Source organism: Heliangelus exortis, chromosome 5, assembly GCF_036169615.1.
Source record: "Heliangelus exortis chromosome 5, bHelExo1.hap1, whole genome shotgun sequence".
Taxonomy (NCBI): domain Eukaryota; kingdom Metazoa; phylum Chordata; class Aves; order Apodiformes; family Trochilidae; genus Heliangelus; species Heliangelus exortis.
The window spans coordinates 31,010,604-31,028,335 of NC_092426.1; the positions used below are offsets into that span (position 1 = coordinate 31,010,604).

At 39.0% G+C, this 17,732-nt stretch overlaps 1 protein-coding gene across 2 annotated transcripts in view; it reads left to right on the top strand.

The window, feature by feature from the left end:
• Positions 1 to 17,732, top strand: part of LOC139796402 (neuroendocrine protein 7B2) — a 44,689-nt gene that overhangs the window by 15,979 nt on the left and 10,978 nt on the right. Inside the window, exons 1-3 of one of the 2 annotated variants that reach the window (XM_071744337.1) lie at positions 68 to 167; positions 1,272 to 1,504; positions 16,101 to 16,250. In XM_071744337.1, the coding sequence (XP_071600438.1) occupies positions 1,291 to 1,504; positions 16,101 to 16,250 (364 nt within the window). In that variant the 5' untranslated portion in view covers positions 68 to 167; positions 1,272 to 1,290. Of the gene's footprint in view, positions 168 to 353; positions 497 to 1,271; positions 1,505 to 16,100; positions 16,251 to 17,732 lie in introns of those variants that run through there. The other variant, XM_071744336.1, reaches the window with a different exon arrangement.

Genomic DNA, 17,732 nt, shown 5'->3' on the forward strand with positions numbered 1-17,732 from the left:
GAATGGGCCAAACCCCCGGCAACCAGAACACGGGCGAGCAGGTTCCCTGGGGAAGCTGGCGGGGCCTCGCTGCGAAGGGAAAGGGGGGGGCGAGGGGCCGTGGCTGCGCACGGAGGATGCGCGGCCGCGGAGCCGCCGCGTCCGCAGAACCGCGGTAGGAGCCGGAGGTGAGTGCGGCGCTCCCGGGACCGGGCCGGGGGGCTCCGTGCGCCGTGGAACCGGGCCGGGTGCCGGGGGGCGGATTGTGGGGGTGAGGGTCCGGCTGCCTCGTAGCGCAGCGGGGCGGTAGCTCTGCTCCTCAGCTCCCGGGAGCGCTGTGTAGAGCTCAGGCTTTTCTCCTCCTCACAGAGGGAAGGGGCTGAGCCGGCGGGCAGCTCTTTCCTGAGGAGGAGGAGGGTGATGAAGCCGCGATGGTGGAGCCGCACACAGGCGTTGTACGCACGCCAGCGTTGGGAGGTTTTTTTCAGCCATTTTTTTGCCTCAAAGACGATTTCAGGTGCCTTGCGTGGGGTGGTCGGAGCAATCGGACATTTTTATGCACCTGGTGTGGATGCTAAACGGGCAGGATCTGTGTTTTAAGGAAGACAAAGGTTTTGTGTTTATTCAGGGGACTGGAAGTGATGCATTTTAATTATTCTCTGAGGTGAGGGGGAAAGGAGCTTTAAGGATCAAGAATTCTGATTAATATTCAGTCTCTCACAGAGGACAGTAGAGTGGTGCTTGGGTTTGGTTTTGTTTTTCCTTGTTAAACTACGTTCTACAGCCATTTAGTGCAAGTAACTCAAGATAGCAAGCCTCGTGAGGTACAAATGAAATATGCACATCAGTCAGCAGTTTCTAGATATTAATTTTTCAGGCAGTGCAAGAATAAAGCTTGGAAAATACAGCTCCTAGCAGATGAAAATTTTGCTTTTATCCCTGAGCTTTATAAAATAGAATAATAAACAGGAGGGGAAGGGGAAACATTCTCATTAAATGAATCAATGAATCCATTTTGTTTGCAGTTACTGATTAACGAATGTTATGAGCAAATGAAAATCAGAAAAATGTTTTTTTTTGTGGTTTGCTATTTTGCATATGTATGAGAAGAACCTATGCACCCGATTTCTCCCCACCCCATACTTTCCATCTGGCCAGATTTTCAGCTGCCCATAGAAGCTGCAGTAGTTAAACCATGATGTGCAGGACTAAAATCAGCGGAGTTATTGCCAGCACGTGTGGTGGACTTTTTGCCACTGTAATTTATAATCAAATTCCTTTCTTTTTCACAGGATACAAGTGGCCGCCAGGATGACAACTACCTTGCTTTGTAACATGATAATTCTGCTGGCATTTGGATTGACTTCAGCTTTTAGCCACAGCCCTAGGAGCCCTGACAGGGTTTCTGAAGCAGATATTCAGAGGCTCCTCCATGGGGTTATGGAGCAATTGGGAATTGCCAGACCCCGGGTAGAATATCCAGCACACCAGGCTATGAATCTAGTTGGTCCACAAAGCATTGAAGGTAGCTAATTTTGCTGTGAGATTTAATTAATTTATTACTATTCTTTGGCAATAATTGTTGCTTTCCATATATATGCAGAATACCCTAAGTTTAAAATCAAGGGCTTCTTCACCATGTTGTTGCTTGATCTTTGCTTTGAAATCATTGACTATCTTTTACTTAATGTAATGATTGTAGCAGAAGATGTAGTGGGGGGTGTTTGATGTAACGGCCTTGTAGAAAAAGTCATGTCATCTTACAAGTGTCTACTCTAATACCTAAAAACAATGGTTTTACTAAATGCTTCCTCAATAATGCGCATAAATACACCACGTAGATATTTCACATGAACAGATGTGATCTACAGAGCCCAAATTTCATGGATTTAAAAAAATATTTGCAGATGAGATGAAATATTTGCCATGTTATGTGACATAAAAGGAAAAACCTTACTTGTGGGGTTCTCCCTACATGATGCAGAATGCTGTGCAGCCTCAGTCTCAGTGCTGGAGCATGTGGGGCTGCAAGGGAACCAGGGCTCTGGTTGGAGGGGTGGAAGGGGCACAGATGCTCCTCTCCCTGCATCATCTCTAGGACAGTTTCCAGCCTCTACCTGCATCCAGAAGTAGCACCTCAGCACTGTGTTGCTGAGATTAATTTTCTGGGCTTAGGTTCATTTTCTTGGCCTGTACTTCTGGTGTTGCTCTGTGTAAGCTTTCAGTGCCATCCATCTTTTATAGCCATGTAAGCCAGCTGCAGTATCTCACTCAAAAGTTGGGCATTAGGATAACGTTGCAATGTATTACTATTCAAATAGTAATAAACTGGCTTTTGGGGGGGGATTACAATAAAAGGCTGAAAGTATGCAACTCTATATTGAAGTTTATGTGCAAACACCGAAACAGAGAAAAAACTATCATCCCTTTTCTCTCTCAGAATTAAAGCAATTTCACAAGGCCCTAGCAAACCTTTACACAAATCTGTGCCTTTTATTTTGTCCCCATTCCAATCTACAGACTAAGAGATATGATTGCCTTAACTGGAGCTAAGAGAGGATTAAAACTGAACAGGCATTTCTACCAGACCTAAGGCTATGTTTTCCAAACAAATGTTGATAAACTTCTGCTTTTCTGCAATCTTAAATGACAGAGATTAGGTTTCAGCGAGTAAAAATTAGTCTGTGCCCTTTTGCTCTCTTTTATGAGTGTTTGTATAAAAAGAAATCAGGACAGTCTGGTAGAAGTTAATAATTTTATCTTCCATGTCCCTTTCTTCTACTTTAAAAAAAAAAACAAAAAAGCAACAAAAACATTAGAAGTATAAGGAATAAGTTTCTGGTCCTTGAAGGGTTTTTCCATACCATCTTCCACAAGAAGCAAGTTGGCCAAAACTATTTTTTTCCTCTCCTTTTTGTAACAGGAGTATCTTCTCTTTATATAGCACAATAAGATTGAAAGGTGATTAACCCATTTTTTGCTCATACTTAACATTGCCCTCTTGATCAGATGAAATTACTCTTTTTTTTCAAGTCTCCAACGTATATTTAACAGCATACTGAGAAATTTCTTCAAAAGGAAAAAACACTGAAAAATAAGATCTTCATGTCAAACATTGCTTTTCATGGAATCTTTTGCAGTAATTTTTTCAAATAGTGATCACTTGGTCTTTCTTTGGTTTCTTGTCATTTTTATCTTTGTATCTGTAGAGATAAAGGTATTAAAATATCTGATTAGAAACTTCAGTTTAAGGAAGTGTTTTCAAAATGTTTGTTCCATTTACAATATTAACATGATCATATGTCATTCTATACAACATACTCTCATACTGCTTTTTTTTAAATGTAAAAGTAAGTCAGTAAATTTCACAGTGATTTTTTTTAGATATAGATGAAAGAACTACCTACAAGACAGCTAGCCTGATAAAATTTGCATTTCATTCTTTACATATTGTTTTGACTATTGTATTTTTGAAAGACTTAGGAATTTATTATACCAGTTAATATAACAGATCAATTAGTAATGCTCTATTTTATCCTTTTCGAATATTTATTTTTGTGGAATTTGGGGGAAAACGTGCACAATGGGTTTGACTTTCTATTAGGTGTCTACTGCAGAAACAGAACTGCTAAAATGTCATGGTAAGACATGTATTCAAAATCCCATACATAATGCTTCCCTATATGGTATCTGCCAGAAAAACTGCAGTTTTTACCATTTTCCCCACAGTCTGCCCACTACTTGATTATTTCCAGGAGACTGGCATTCCTGACCTCCCAGTGGCTCCAGTCAGCCCATGTTTTCTAAACAAACCAGAATAGGAACTGGATTCAGGCAAGGACCTTGTCCTCTGGTGAGGAATGAGGGCAGGAGGCATTTGAACAAGGAGTCCCATGAGGCGTTGCCCAGTTATGGGCAGATGACATGTAATGCTCAGGATAGTAAATGGATTGTGATCTTTCTGAATTGTTTTTTGTTCTTGTTGTTTTCTGTGGTGTTTTTAGATCTTATATATTTTGTGAAATTCCACCCTGTGATTCAGAAAGAGACTTTACTCAGAGAAAGAGGCTCCAATCTCTGCTCTTGCAGCTTGTTTGTGTCACATGTAATGCTTGGTGAGCGTGCAAAGGAGGTGAACTGAGCAGCATAAGAAACAGTCTCATGAGTTGTGATGTTTAAGCAAAAAAAAACCTGTGTCTGTAGCACAGGTGTTGGTTGACAGGAGTATTAAGGAGGATTGAGAGCGGTTTTGTGATTAATGTTAACAGAAGTGCCCATCTGAACAATAAGGAATGTGGCTGAGTTAAAGAAAAAGTAATTGTGTGTCTTTTTTAGGGGACATTGGTGCCAGGTTTTTCAGGTTCTGGATTCACCTCTGGGCTTCCCACAGCACAACACAGTTACTGTTATCACTGTATGTAGTGTGTGCAAGTGCTTCAGAAAATCTACAAGATAATATAGAGGGAAAGTAAGGGGGAAAGGAAAAAAGAGGCTTTACAATAATTGGAATATGTCACAGCAAAATAGAGTTTTCATACTAAATACCATCATGGCAAAGTGGTAATTCACTAAGTACTCTCCTGAGGCACTGTCTTCATTGGGAATTTTTGCCTGAAAATGTTAGAGAGTAGAACTGGATGTGAAATTCATATTATCTATGAGACATTCTAAGCTGCCAAGAATGTTGACTTACAGTTGTTTTTCAGACTCTAGGTTGCAGCGATCAGTGTGGACAATTAAAATGTGGTTAATCCCATGCCAGCATCCTCATTATCAACCCATTGACTGTTCTGAAGCACATCTGTTACTCATTTTAACCAGCTATTTCATCTCAGGATTAAAAAAAAATTACAAATAAGAGACTAACAGAAAATTGTTTTACTCAAGAAAATGTTTTTGTCTGAAATTGCCCTGGTAGTGTAAGCAGCAGTGTAGATAGATGGGGGTGCCATCAGCTTCAGCAGAGCCAGGATTCCAGAAGTACCATTGATTTTCAAAGTGCCAAGATTTCCCACTTTGTATGTGTACACTTGCAAACAATGTGCTATCAGGAAAAATTAATTTCTGTGTCTTTGGAATTTGGAAGCAGATTTAAGCTACCATAGTCTAGACAAGTTTATACTAGCAGCCAAATTAGAAAGAAATGCTTGCAAATCTGAGTAGTTATTATAACCTTTTCCAGATGAATAAGATCTTAATAATTTTATACGTAACAAAAATACTGTTGCTGTTAGTTCATGAGCAGATTTCCTAATAACGCCCATTTTCCATCTCAGCTATCTACATTTTTGCTGGTGTTAATCATCATGTTTTGACTTCAAAAATGCTAGAAAACAGAGAGTGAATGTGTTGCAAGGAACTACATGTATTCTTCCCTCACCCCACCTCCCTACCCCTGAAAAAAAACCTTAGGGCCGACTTTGCTGTAGTCAGTCAAGTCACAAAGTTGCTGTGTGTCAAAGACAGCTAAAAGATGGATGCTTTTCAGAAAATATGTTTATCAGTATGTGTTCTTTTTCCTGGGTAACCAGATAGTTTTCTTGACAGTGGATAGGAAAAAAGGTACTTCTTGTTTAATGGAAAGAAGTTACTGCCTTTTCTTATTTTTTTTCTTTTTCTTCCTTTTGTGTTTGTCAAGTTACTCCAGGTCAAGCTGCAAAAACTGGAGTAGAGTTTAGAAAATGCCTGATAAAGAGTTTAACCTAGCAAGAAATGACTGTGAAGTTCAAGTTGTGTGTGGTCTAAGGAGAGCTCAGTGGTTCAGAGGCTGGTGAGGGCGGTGGCTTTTCTCCAGCAGTGGCAGTGACCTGCCTGGGGAGGGTGGCTCCTCCGTCCCCAGCACACAGAGGAAGATGTCTCCTCCTTTCCTAGGGCTCTGTGGAAGCTGAGCACAGGGTAAAAATGTCAAAATACTGTGAATCTGCTGGCTGATTCCCTCTGCTTGCGTTCTGCAGCTGGTGTGAGGCCTGTCAGCACAGCAGAAGCTCAACAGGTCCTGCATTATGAGTGGCAAGTGAAGATGTTTCAACACCCAAGGTGATATCTTAGGAGCTGCTGTTTTTTTGCTGCCCACTAAGTAGATTTTCTTTCTGCACATCCCCCAATTCCTAAAAAATAATAAATACAAATTAATCTCTGTAATTCTCTAATGATATTCGCAGTGCTTTTAAACTTACCTTTTCAGAAAACTATATTGGAATCACTTAGCTGTATCTATGAAAAGGGAAGAAAACAGAAAAGCAAAACAGGAATTTTTAATGAGTAGCTGTATTTCTGTAGTTACTATTTAGGTTTATCACTAAAATACTATACAAGCACCACTGGACTATACTCAGGTTTTCTGTAGACAAGAAGGGGGCTGTACCTATATTAATAGGGGATTTAAAAAATGAGATAAATGTCTTCAATATTTCCAAAACACAGAAGTTTTGTTTTCTGCCTGGCAGGGAGTTTATGAAATACAAGACCACATGGGTTGTGGGTTTTTTTAGCTTCCTTTGCATGTTTATAGGTTTGTGTCAATATGTAAGGGTTTTCTGGGGGAGAGGGGAAGGGAATATGTGTGTAATGCAAATTTCAGGGCTGTTACAGCATGCATAGGAGAACAGTTAAATCTCACTTAAACACAGGGGGGCACCAGTAGCTCAGCTCGGGCAGTTTGTAACACTTCGTGATGGGAAATGTCATCTTACGTTTTCATTGCCTCCTGTACAAGTCAACACTACAGAAAGCCTCTAAAGTGGTTTGTTTGTTTGTGTTTGGTTGTTTTGCTTTCATTTCTTAAAAACACTTGAAACAAGATGATGGCTGATAAACGTGCTGGCGTGACAGCCCAGAGAGCCTGAAGTTTTCACTCTGCAATAAATGAGTAATGCTGTCAATCTCAGCAACAGTATAAAATGATGTCTCTTAAACTTGGATTGTTTGTAGGAATAAGGAAATATGATGCCTCTTTGAGAGGCTTTTGACTCTCCTGCAGAGACTGCTCATAGCTACTGAAAAAAAGTAGTGTTTATTTGATTATTTTGAAAGGAAATAAATACCTGTTTAGGAAAAGGAAGTTACTGTTTCCGTGACTGATACGATATAACTCAGAAGAGTGTTGAACATCAGGTTAATATTTCTACTTACAGCTGGTAGTTAATAACTTGTCAGCACAGACTCTACAAATAGCACTTTGTAGCATGCAATATACTATCTGTAAAACTATGCAGATTTCTCATGCATGTTAATAACATCTCCTTTGTTTTCATTTTCCTAATAAGAAAACTAAACCAGTGCAGGATTACCTTGCCGTCTGGCCTGTAACATACCTTCAAGACTGCTCCTTGTTTCCTCCTAGGACAGTAAAATCTTCTTAAAAGATTGCCAAAACTTTTGCTTATAAATTGATTCAGTGAAAAAACTGCAGAAATGACATTTTTTGTCTCTGACATCTCTGTCAATTACAGAAATGACTCGTTTGCTTTTGGGCCAGTGTGTGCTGTGTTTATACCTGAAAATATTTGTACTTTCCTGGGTGATCAGAAGTAATTGACCCTGGGGAGTATGATATATGTGATGATATATGATGATATATGATATATGTATGATATATGGGGGTCAGCAAACGTGGGAATGTGGTGGCTGCATCCTCTTTGCTGTAATATACATCCTCTTGTCAGCATCTGCCTCAGTTGCTGGGCTGGGGCAGAGCACCTGCAGCCAATTCTGCTACTTCAGGGCCACTATTTACTGTCAGTTGAGTTCAACAGGACCAGACAGTCATTCAGGATTTGGATTATTGCATCTGTACTATAGAAAAAGTCCTTCTGCAGCTAAGACATGAAGTTACATTCACATTGGGATTGCTTTTGCTGAAGCACTCGTGACTTTAATAAAAAGCTGCGTTATGTGCCTGACATCTAATGTGCAAAATCAAACACCAACATTACTTTACTAGTGTCGACTTTCAGGAATGTTTTTTTGGTGGTTTTTTTTTCAAGTTACTGAAATAATCCAAGAAATATGATTTCAAAATTTAATATGGACATCTCAAATTTATAACATAAACCGAAAATTGTAAAGCTACATTTATTTATGCATTAGTGTGGTAGACATCTGTATAGACCTGACTGTAAATACCTATAATTTTATTTGTACTTTATTTCCCAAATTGTAATGTCAAGCATAACCAGAATTTGAGTACCAGACAGTGGTACATCTCTTAAAAGAGGCAATTCCTAAATTTAAAAGCTAATGACAATGCCAAATGACACTCAAATTACACCAGTGGTTTACAGTGAATTTTCTTTATCCCAGTAAGCAATATGGTGCAGCTCTGTGAAGAAATTCCTTTTAAAATTATTGTACTCATAACTCCACCAACAGAAAAATAATAAATTGGTATGGGTTTGTTCTTTATAACAGAAAATTGTTTGAAAATTTGGACCATAGTGTCCTTGCTTCCCTATGAACTTATAAGCCATGACAAGTAGTGAATAATAACAGGGAAAAGTTGGTGTTTGTGTTGCTTTGTGGAGGTGATGTCCTCTTACCTTGGTGTTTGACAGCTTTCCCTCTTGAGGAGCAGGATCCAGCAAGGTTGTGGGTGTTACCACTGTGGACTCTGTCACTTCTGAGTTTGGGGAATTCCCTTCCTCGATGCCCATTGTGCTCTTCAGAGAAGTCAGTCACTGGGAAGTGCAAGAAGAAAAGTGTATTCATCCCTATTTCTCTCTAGTTTTTTGTTATTTGCATGTGGGTCTGCCTAAAGGGATTATTTAGATCAGAGATTTTGAACCTTTTCTTGAAACAACGTGTATATAGTTGTCCTCTTCTTGTGGATGCAGGAAGGAGTAAATGTGTCACATTCCTCTTCTGAGGAACCAAGAAGATAAAGTGACTCCAGCTCTTGAAACTGCCCACAAACCACTGTTATGTGGTACAGATTACTGCTGCTATTTAAGGTCACCATTAAAAGGTGCCACCAAAGACGAAAGCAGTTTGAGATGAGACTCTTTTGGGGAAGAAGGTTGGCAGGTCTGTAGGGATTTACAATTAAATAGATTCTCATTAATGAAAGGTAATTAATCAGCTAGAGTGGGATTTGTATCCCCAATTGGCTTCCTTTTCCCTTTTCCCTTTTCCCTTTTCCCTTTTTCCTTTTCCCTTTTCCCTTTTCCCTTTTCCCTTTTCCCTTTTCCCTTTCCCTTTCCCTTTCCCTTTCCCTTTCCCTTTCCCTTTTCCTTCTCCCTTCTCCCTTCTCCCTTCTCCCTTCTCCCTTCTCCCTTCTCCTTTTTCCTTTTTCCTTTTTCCTTTTTCCTTTTTCCTTTTTCCTTTTTCCTTTTTCCTTTTTCCTTTTTCCTTTTTCCTTTTTCCTTTCCTTCCTTTTCTTTCTTTTTTGTACATATTACCGGAGGGAAATAGTCCAGTAAGAGAGGTAGGAAACCTCAGGAGGAGAGGAATATAATAGCTTCTGTTTACTCGTGTTGGCAAATGGTATATAGAAATTTAATATGAAACTAAATTTTTATCTAGCGATGGAATATGGTTCATAAGTATTTAAAAGTCTGCTGGTGAAGATCAGCCAAATTATGATGAGCTCCTGATTTTTAGACTTAGTCCCTGCATCTTTCAAATGCATAAGATAAATCTTTGGGATTTTTTAGGATTTATACCTCTTTTACATTGCTCTTAATATAATGTACATTTTCCCCGCTTCCATCTGAATTTTAAATTAACTTGCAGTAAGGAAATAATTTAAAACTTACTTGCTTCTATGAAAATATATTTTTAGAAGTCTAGACAAAAAATATTCTTGCTTTTCTTGAGTGTGTTGTCTTGTGCAGGAGATAAGATCTCTGGCACGTTCTGGAGGTTTCCAGAGCTATTCTCTCTGTGCTTCCCATGATGTGTGCTTTCAGTACTGTCCTCACAGCTGCTGGAGGGATGAATGAGAAGAGGAATGTTCTCAGCTGCAGAACAGGAGGGAGGAAGAAGCTGGGTTCTCCCCTGGGGATGTTTTAGTACATGAGGTTGGCTGGCTTGAGTCCTTCTTGCAGTGCCAAAGAGCAGCATCAGGCCTGGTCTTACCTGTCAGGGCACTGCATCACCTCACCCGTCTCTTGTGTCTTCATTGTGTGCCAAAAATTCAAGGGCAAAAGAAACCTCATCTTGACTTGGGCCATGTCGTCAGAAGTTTTGGATAGGTGGCCTTTGCTCCTGGAGCTGTGAGGTTATACCTGCTCACCAAAGCAGACACTTGGGAGCCTTGTTGCCCCACAGCGGCACAATTCATGTTGAAGTCTTTTGGGGAAGTCAGAAAACTTACACTGCTGGCAGCTGTGGGACAGGCATGTGAAGATTTTGAACAATTCTGGTGCAGAACCAGCTGGGACTTCAACCTAACTGCATGAAAAATAGAATTGAAATTACTATGAATGGGAAATGAACATGAAAACTTTGTGAAGTTCAGGGGAGCAGTAGATTGTAAGCATGGTCCTGTTTTGGACAACTCTGGTGTCTCCAAGCTTCATTTTTTTGGAGCAGAAGGAGTATTTTTCTATGAGTGTATTGACAGTGATGGAGCACTTGATCTTCTTATGCAGCCAGTGTCAATGCTAGGGAAAAAAGTGCTCCATTGGCACATTCACATTTCTAGGATAGCAGGAGTGTCCCATCCCTTGTGGGATAAAATAAATCACCTCCTTCCTTTTGTTTCCCTGTTCCATAAAGCCATGTGCTGCATGCACAGTCACCAGCAAGGTGATGCTGGGGCAGGGGGCTGTTTGCTGGATGTGCTTTCCTTTGGCTCTGCTGGCACAGGGTGTCAGGAGTCCATGTGCCTGAGGACATCACTCTGGCTGCAGACTGCACTTTGTAAAAGGGGTAAACTTATCCAGAGAGTGAAGTACAGAAGCTTTCTGCTTAGACTGAAGGGCAAACTACTGTAGTCCATTTGAGTTTAACCCAGTGAGACCTAAGAGATCATTTTTGCACTTTGTCAGCAAGTGAACTGCTGGTTTTTGTTTTGTTTTTATTGTGCATGCAATTTGAATAGACAATAATAATAAAATATAAGCTACTGTTAGAAATTTATTGTGAGAGGCATGGGTGTTACTTTGGTCCTAAGCATTTCACAGTAAAAGTTTTTCATATCTTAAATATTTGGACTGGTTGCAATTAAGAATGGGATAAAATGGAGTCATTCACTGAAAGCAAGGTCGGCAACTGTGATATATGTGCTTAAGGCTGTGGAAAACATATTGAAAGGAATTTGCCCCTCTGCAGAGAAAAAGAAAAATAATCTTTATCGTCTGAAGAAAGTTTGTGTCATTATGGAGAACACAAGCTGACCCTGGAATCTGAGATGCTACAGTATGTATAGCTGTAGTTGTTTAGGGTTTCTTGTGGCATGCTTTTGAGTGGTTAAAGAATTTGGGTAGGTTTGCATTTTTTTCATTTCTGGTTCTCCTGTGCTCTTCCTTCTTTCCTATTCTCTTATTTAGCAGCTCCTCTGGAATAGAGAAAATGTGGTCATTTATATGTTTTTCAGTGCCTCTCTTTTCCTGATCTCAGCAATCAGGATGAAGGTAGCTGAAGATGAAAGGGAAAAATGTCATTAGGACTGTAAAGCTTTTAGTGACATTAGAAAGGATAAGGAAAATGAAAATGCCTTTTTCCATTTAGGATTCTTTTGACAGTTTGAATTCATCAGATTACATGGTGGGAAGTCCTGCAGATAATAAAGGAAAAGGAAAAAGGAAGTTTAGTGAATTGTGTTCCATTTTCAGATAGAAGAGCTGCAGAAAGCATTCTGCCAGACTTGACTTTCATTAGGGATGAGACATCAAAGCACAGCAAAGGTAGATAGAGCAAAAAGCCTGGAGAAGGCTCTCTTATGTATCAGGGAGGACACATTGGAATTTGTTTTCAAAGTTTTCCCCAGTAATATGAACTAATAGTCTAGATTAACAAAAGATTTTGCGAAGCAAAGATGATATTGCATTGCTGATTAATATCTATTTAATCCCTCTGCACAAATGGTATGAAATATACCAGCCTTCCCTTGCAGCTCAGATTTGCTTGGAGTTTGTACAGCTCAAGATCATAAGAGGTGCAATTCTTATTCTTACTCTTACTTGGTGCATTGGCAAAGGGCCTGGACATTTTAAGAATCTGCTTCAGGATGTTTAAGAGCAAAACTATGAAAACTGAGGCAGCCAGCATAGCTGTATTAAAAGGCTTTAATTTGGGATCTGGTATTTATTTAGTCACAACTGACACTCATGGTCTGTTTTATTTTCTATCTCTTTGCTAAGATTGTCCAAACCACCCCTTTTCTGGATTTCTAAGTGCAGTAACCCTATCTATACCCTGAGTTGGGAAACTGTCAGACTGACAGATTAATTTGCCCCATTATTTGGTCCTTAATATTCTACAATCATTTTACATTTTTGAAATTCCATTCTCACTGTCTTTTTGAAAGTTACTCTTCTGGGGGCAGCATTGCCTGTTTATATTTGATATGGGATTGCCTCGGAGAGCAGATTTTTTTCAGTTGTTCTTTATGCTACCAATAGATGAGTAACAGCCAGTAGAAATACATTGGACTAACTGCATTTCCACTGATGTATTTAATCAGGGAAGACACTGTCAGTAAAGTAGTGGCTCTTTGTGGTTTTCTTTCCCTCCTTTTTAAAATTCTTTTTCTCTAAGTGGCTGTATTGTCTCTCTACCTACATTTCTACAAAGAAATGAACTAAAATGTGTGCACTTTAGATTTTTAGCCATTCCAAATATCTCCAATTGAGGTAACAGCAGCAGTTTCTGAGATAATTAAGGATGTTTCCAGAACTATATGAATGGGGAGAGTCATGTCATTGTTCCTTTTTTTTTTTTTTTTTTTTGCTTTCCACTCTGCAACAGTTCAAGAATGATGCAAGAGGATGGCCACATATATGTATAAACCTCTAGTTTATCCTTTAGGAACATAAAATAACTACATGTGCACACACAAATCCTGCATGTGAAAGGAGCTGATTGTTCAATTGTGGTTGGGTTGTTTTTTTTTTTTTAAGAATGTAGCACATAAGCCAGTTCATACAAGAAATAATCAGAGATGGGAAAATCTATGATTTACCTAGTCCATCCTTTCAAGACAGGAATGTTTTCTGTATATTTCTTCTAGATCTTTGCTAGTCCAAGTACAAATAATTTAACAATGATGTATCTCGTGTTTCCCTTGGATAGGGAATTACAAAAAGTTCCTCAGTATTCAGTTGTCTTGCCTTTTTTCTTTCAGTCTCTGCCTCAAGGTTTGGTCTGGGTTCAAGAGACCCATCCTGTGCTATTTTTGGAGATGACTGTATATATTTGTATCACAATATTTTGACTCTCTAGCTGCAGTGTATTTAATACTTAGATGCTTCTTCAAATCAGTAACAATACAATACCAAAACTAAAGCAGCTTGTGAATTACTGTAAGTAATACCCCTATTTGGCATATTCATAGCATTTAATTTTTATTACTGCAGTCTTTACTGAGTGCACTATTTATCAGATTTTATAAGGAATGAGCCTTCCTAATGCTATTAAATTACTCAAGCGTGCTAAATTATGGCACCAGAGCAGGTGCTGTTGTCTCCAGCTTTTTTGGAAAGAAAGGAAACACCCTTAAACGATCCTGGACATTTATACCTAAAGGAAACAATCCTTTATATTAATATAAAAAGATTGTTTTGTACTCAGTCAAGGGAATTCTTGGCAGCCAGCTTAAACTTCCATGTATATATAGCACACTGGAGCCTGCTAAGTACTTCTGTTTTCTTTATGGATGGAGCTTTGGTGCCAAGAGGTCTGCACCACATCCAAGGGTAGATGTGCTTCTATCTGATGGATTGTCCCATAGTGAACCACATTGTATACAGGATGTTCAAACACATATTGATTATGTGGTTCTGTAGTTTACAGCAGAATCATAACCTGATGCTTTTAAGTACATATATGCAATCAATCTTCATGTGAAGGAGCTCAGTACAAAAGAAATATTTCATAGTATACATTAGATGGTGGATTAAATGACTTTGTTTTAAATGTATCTCATACATTTTTAGTCTGATCACCATAGCATGACTGTGAATCCATACAGTTCTTACAAGCATCATCCTTGTGTTGACAGTAGAGTGTAAATGTATAACAAAGTTCATGGTATGCATAACTATACTCTAGCTTTATAGGCCTTATGGCCCGCTACAAAGGAAAACCCCATGTAACCCAGATGCCAAGTCTTTACATGACTACTTTTATGACATAAATGTAAAATTTTCTTTCAGAGTTGCATTACAGAATAATAAGCCTAAGGGTGAAAATTAGAATTTTTATGAGATTCAAGTCCATCATAGACATGAAGTTGAAATATATATTGTTATCAACAGACTTGCTCCTGGCACAGTAATTATTGTGCCAGATTATTTGATAATCCAGTTCAGCATGTGCAAAATACAGATAATTTGACTCAACTACCACTCTTAAATGTAGAAATTAATGCAAAATTTGACAAGATTGCCTTATATTAGCAATTTTTTGAAAGCGATTATGTTAGTTTACAATGCCTAGCTGCATAAAAGGTGCAAGTTACAATCTTAGTATTGGTTTTTAAATTGGACAGGAGTACTTGAATAATTCCTCTGGAGCAGCTTCCATGCTCATCCAATCTTTTGGATCTGTAAGAACTAAAGAAAGAGAAAATATTACTATCTAAATATATAATCAAGTGAGCATTCATTCTGTAACTGACAGATTTCCATTATTCAAATTCCTGTTCGTCTCATTCATTGTTAGTGAAATTTGTATATTGACTGTGTGTTATTACTCATTACATAAATTGTTAAAAAAAAGTCATGCAATGATCTCAGTACTCAATAACTACCCTGGTTGTTGCTGCAATGTGCATGGTGGCTGCCTGATGGCAGGCAAAAAGAATCTGCTGGAAACAAAGTTTTTATATGTTTCAAATTCAAAAGAATACCGAACAATTAAATTTAGAAAATCCAGGTATCTGGGTTTTAGCCTGTAGGTGCATTTGGCCAGTAGTGCATGCAGAAAAGATCTGGAGCAGATCTGTAGACAGTCATATAGAGACAAAGACCTGAGCTTGGTTCCCAAAACTGCAGTGGAGGACCCCACTTGTCAAGGGCCAGGAGCCCAAGATGAGGTCCATATAAGAAGGAAGGACATCCACAGCCCCTCCTGCCTCTCTCCAGCTGGACCCTGGTACCACTTCTATGTGTCCAAGAACAGGAAGCCCATCACCATGTCCTCTGTCACTGGGTTATAAAACCTGCTGCACTCTGCTGTTGTAATCCTGTAGTGATGGTGCTCTGAGTCCCATGGGGTGGGTTATATAAAAGCCTGTTTCTAGAACAGATATTAAGTAAAGTTGTACAAGTCCCTGAATGTGATGCTTCATCCCATAGCTTCACACCTGTGCAGGTGTGCGTGCACAAGGATTCCTCTCAACAATAATACGGACTCAAAGCACTTTTCACCATTCCTGCAGGAAGCTAAAACTTGTTTAAGAAAGGGTTTGATTTAAAAATAGTTTTCCTACTTGTATGCAACCATATTTGTTATATCTTGGGTTAGCTCACATGATTTAATTCATTCTTGTATTTTGGGCTGTCCAAATAGTATTATTTCTTTCTACAGCATCATTAACTTTGCCTTCTTGCTGTGACACTGTCTTCCCATATCTTCTTCAGTTATTACTTGCTACAGTGAACAATATCAGTGACCAGAGATGATTGTGCTGTAAATTTATTAAGTTCCATTACTGTTTCATGTTTCTTTTTCTTTGCATTTTCTTACCTGTAGCGTAAATAATTAAGGCAAAAAATCAAGCCTAAGACTAATAATAGGTGGCTAATTTTGTTTCCTAACTTCATTTCTCATTACCTAAATTATCTGATTTACATCACAGGGTTATGTTTCTAAAAGAGACTTTAGAAATCTACACTTGGGTCTGTCTCTATAGCAGTCATATGTGTTTTAAATCAAAGTCTGAATGACTCAAAGAAACTAAAGCATTTATAGTTTTAACCTTGGAAAAAGGACAGTATTGTGTAAATTGTCTTTTCTAGGTGGTGCACACGAGGGTCTCCAGCACTTGGGTCCTTATGGCAACATCCCAAACATCGTGGCTGAACTGACAGGAGACAACGTACCAAAGGATTTCAGTGAAGATCAAGGATATCCTGACCCTCCAAATCCCTGCCCTATTGGAAAGACAGGTAATTCTGCTGTACCTTTCACACCTCTAACTTTGCTGTACTATTGAGGCTTTCAGTGCTAGACTTGGCAATACAACATTTGATCAGCAGCAGAACTGTTGAACAATCAGGTGTTTTAGATGAGATTTTTTTTTTTTTCACTATGTGCACCTTCTGTATCACTATATGACTACTAGAGAAGGAGAAAGGAAAGAAATCATCTTGACCTTGGAGTGGAAGATGGTGAGATTTATGGTAGCATCTCATTCCTGAGGGAGTTCATTTTTAGGCTGACCCCTGAAAAAAAAGTTATCATTTTGTATAGACGAGATTTACCCTTATTTTAGAGACTTTCATTGTGCCAAGAGGAATGAAACTGTCTGCCCTGATCTCCAACCCAGACCATGAGTCAATATTTAAGATACCTTGGCTCCAATCCACATGGCTTTATAGCTCACTGAGGGTGCATCTTTGCCAAGAAATGGAGAAGTGTGTGGACATACCCCAGCTCCTTGCAGACAAGCTCACTCTGGCAGAGCAGCAGTGCAGCCAGAACCCCATGGTACCTGAGAGACCCAGTATCTGAGAGACCCAGTACCAGCCCCAGCTTGGGGCTGGGCATAGACCTGGCTACACGTGTGGTTGGTGCTGGAAGGGCTCTAAAGCAGCACTGCACGTGTATGATACAGACACATTCCAAGGGAACTGATCTTTTCCCTGTTATTGTAGCCAAGGAATAATTGCCAGTACTGAAAGAAGTAGTAAAACACCCTTTGGCTGCCTTGGGAGCTGGAACTGGGAATGAGCACTCTATTTTTCTCTCATTTTTTTAGTTGTGAGCTAAGAGATCGTTTCGAAATCTTTTCTGTTTAATCTCCTTTTGTGTTATTTGGGTAATACAAACCAGTTGTCAGTATTATTATTTTAAAATGTTATAACTAGCTTAGAATTGATAAAAAAATAAATACTTCTCATGAAAGGTTTTGCAAACTGTTTTTACATTTTATTAAAAAATATGACAAAATTTCAAGTAGTCCTCACTTACTGTTTTCTACTGCTGCCTATTCGGTCCCAATGACTGCATCTCTTCTGGAATAATATCTAATCTTTCATTTTGCTGAATATAGCTGTTGCCTGACAGGTTGCAAATGATGGGTTTAGGTTTTCTTTCTCTCACACAGACATTCTGTCTTTTATGCTTGCCCATTAGACTTCTGTTAGTGATTAGATAAATAAAATAAAAACCTGGCATCCACAGAAATGCCTTTGAAAATCCCTTCAATTTTTATTTCTTAGGTGAAATAAAAGTTGTTAGCTAAGCCACTACAGTCAGATGGGAACACAGGGAGAATTCTTAGGGAAGTGCTGCCTGTTCAGATGAAGAGCTCTGTTGTAAAGATGCTGTGAGTGAAGATAGTATCTACTAGGATTAGAGTAAAATGTTTTTCAGAGCCCTAAATGGAAATTCAAGTGGTGACTGTTAAAACTGTATTATGCATACAA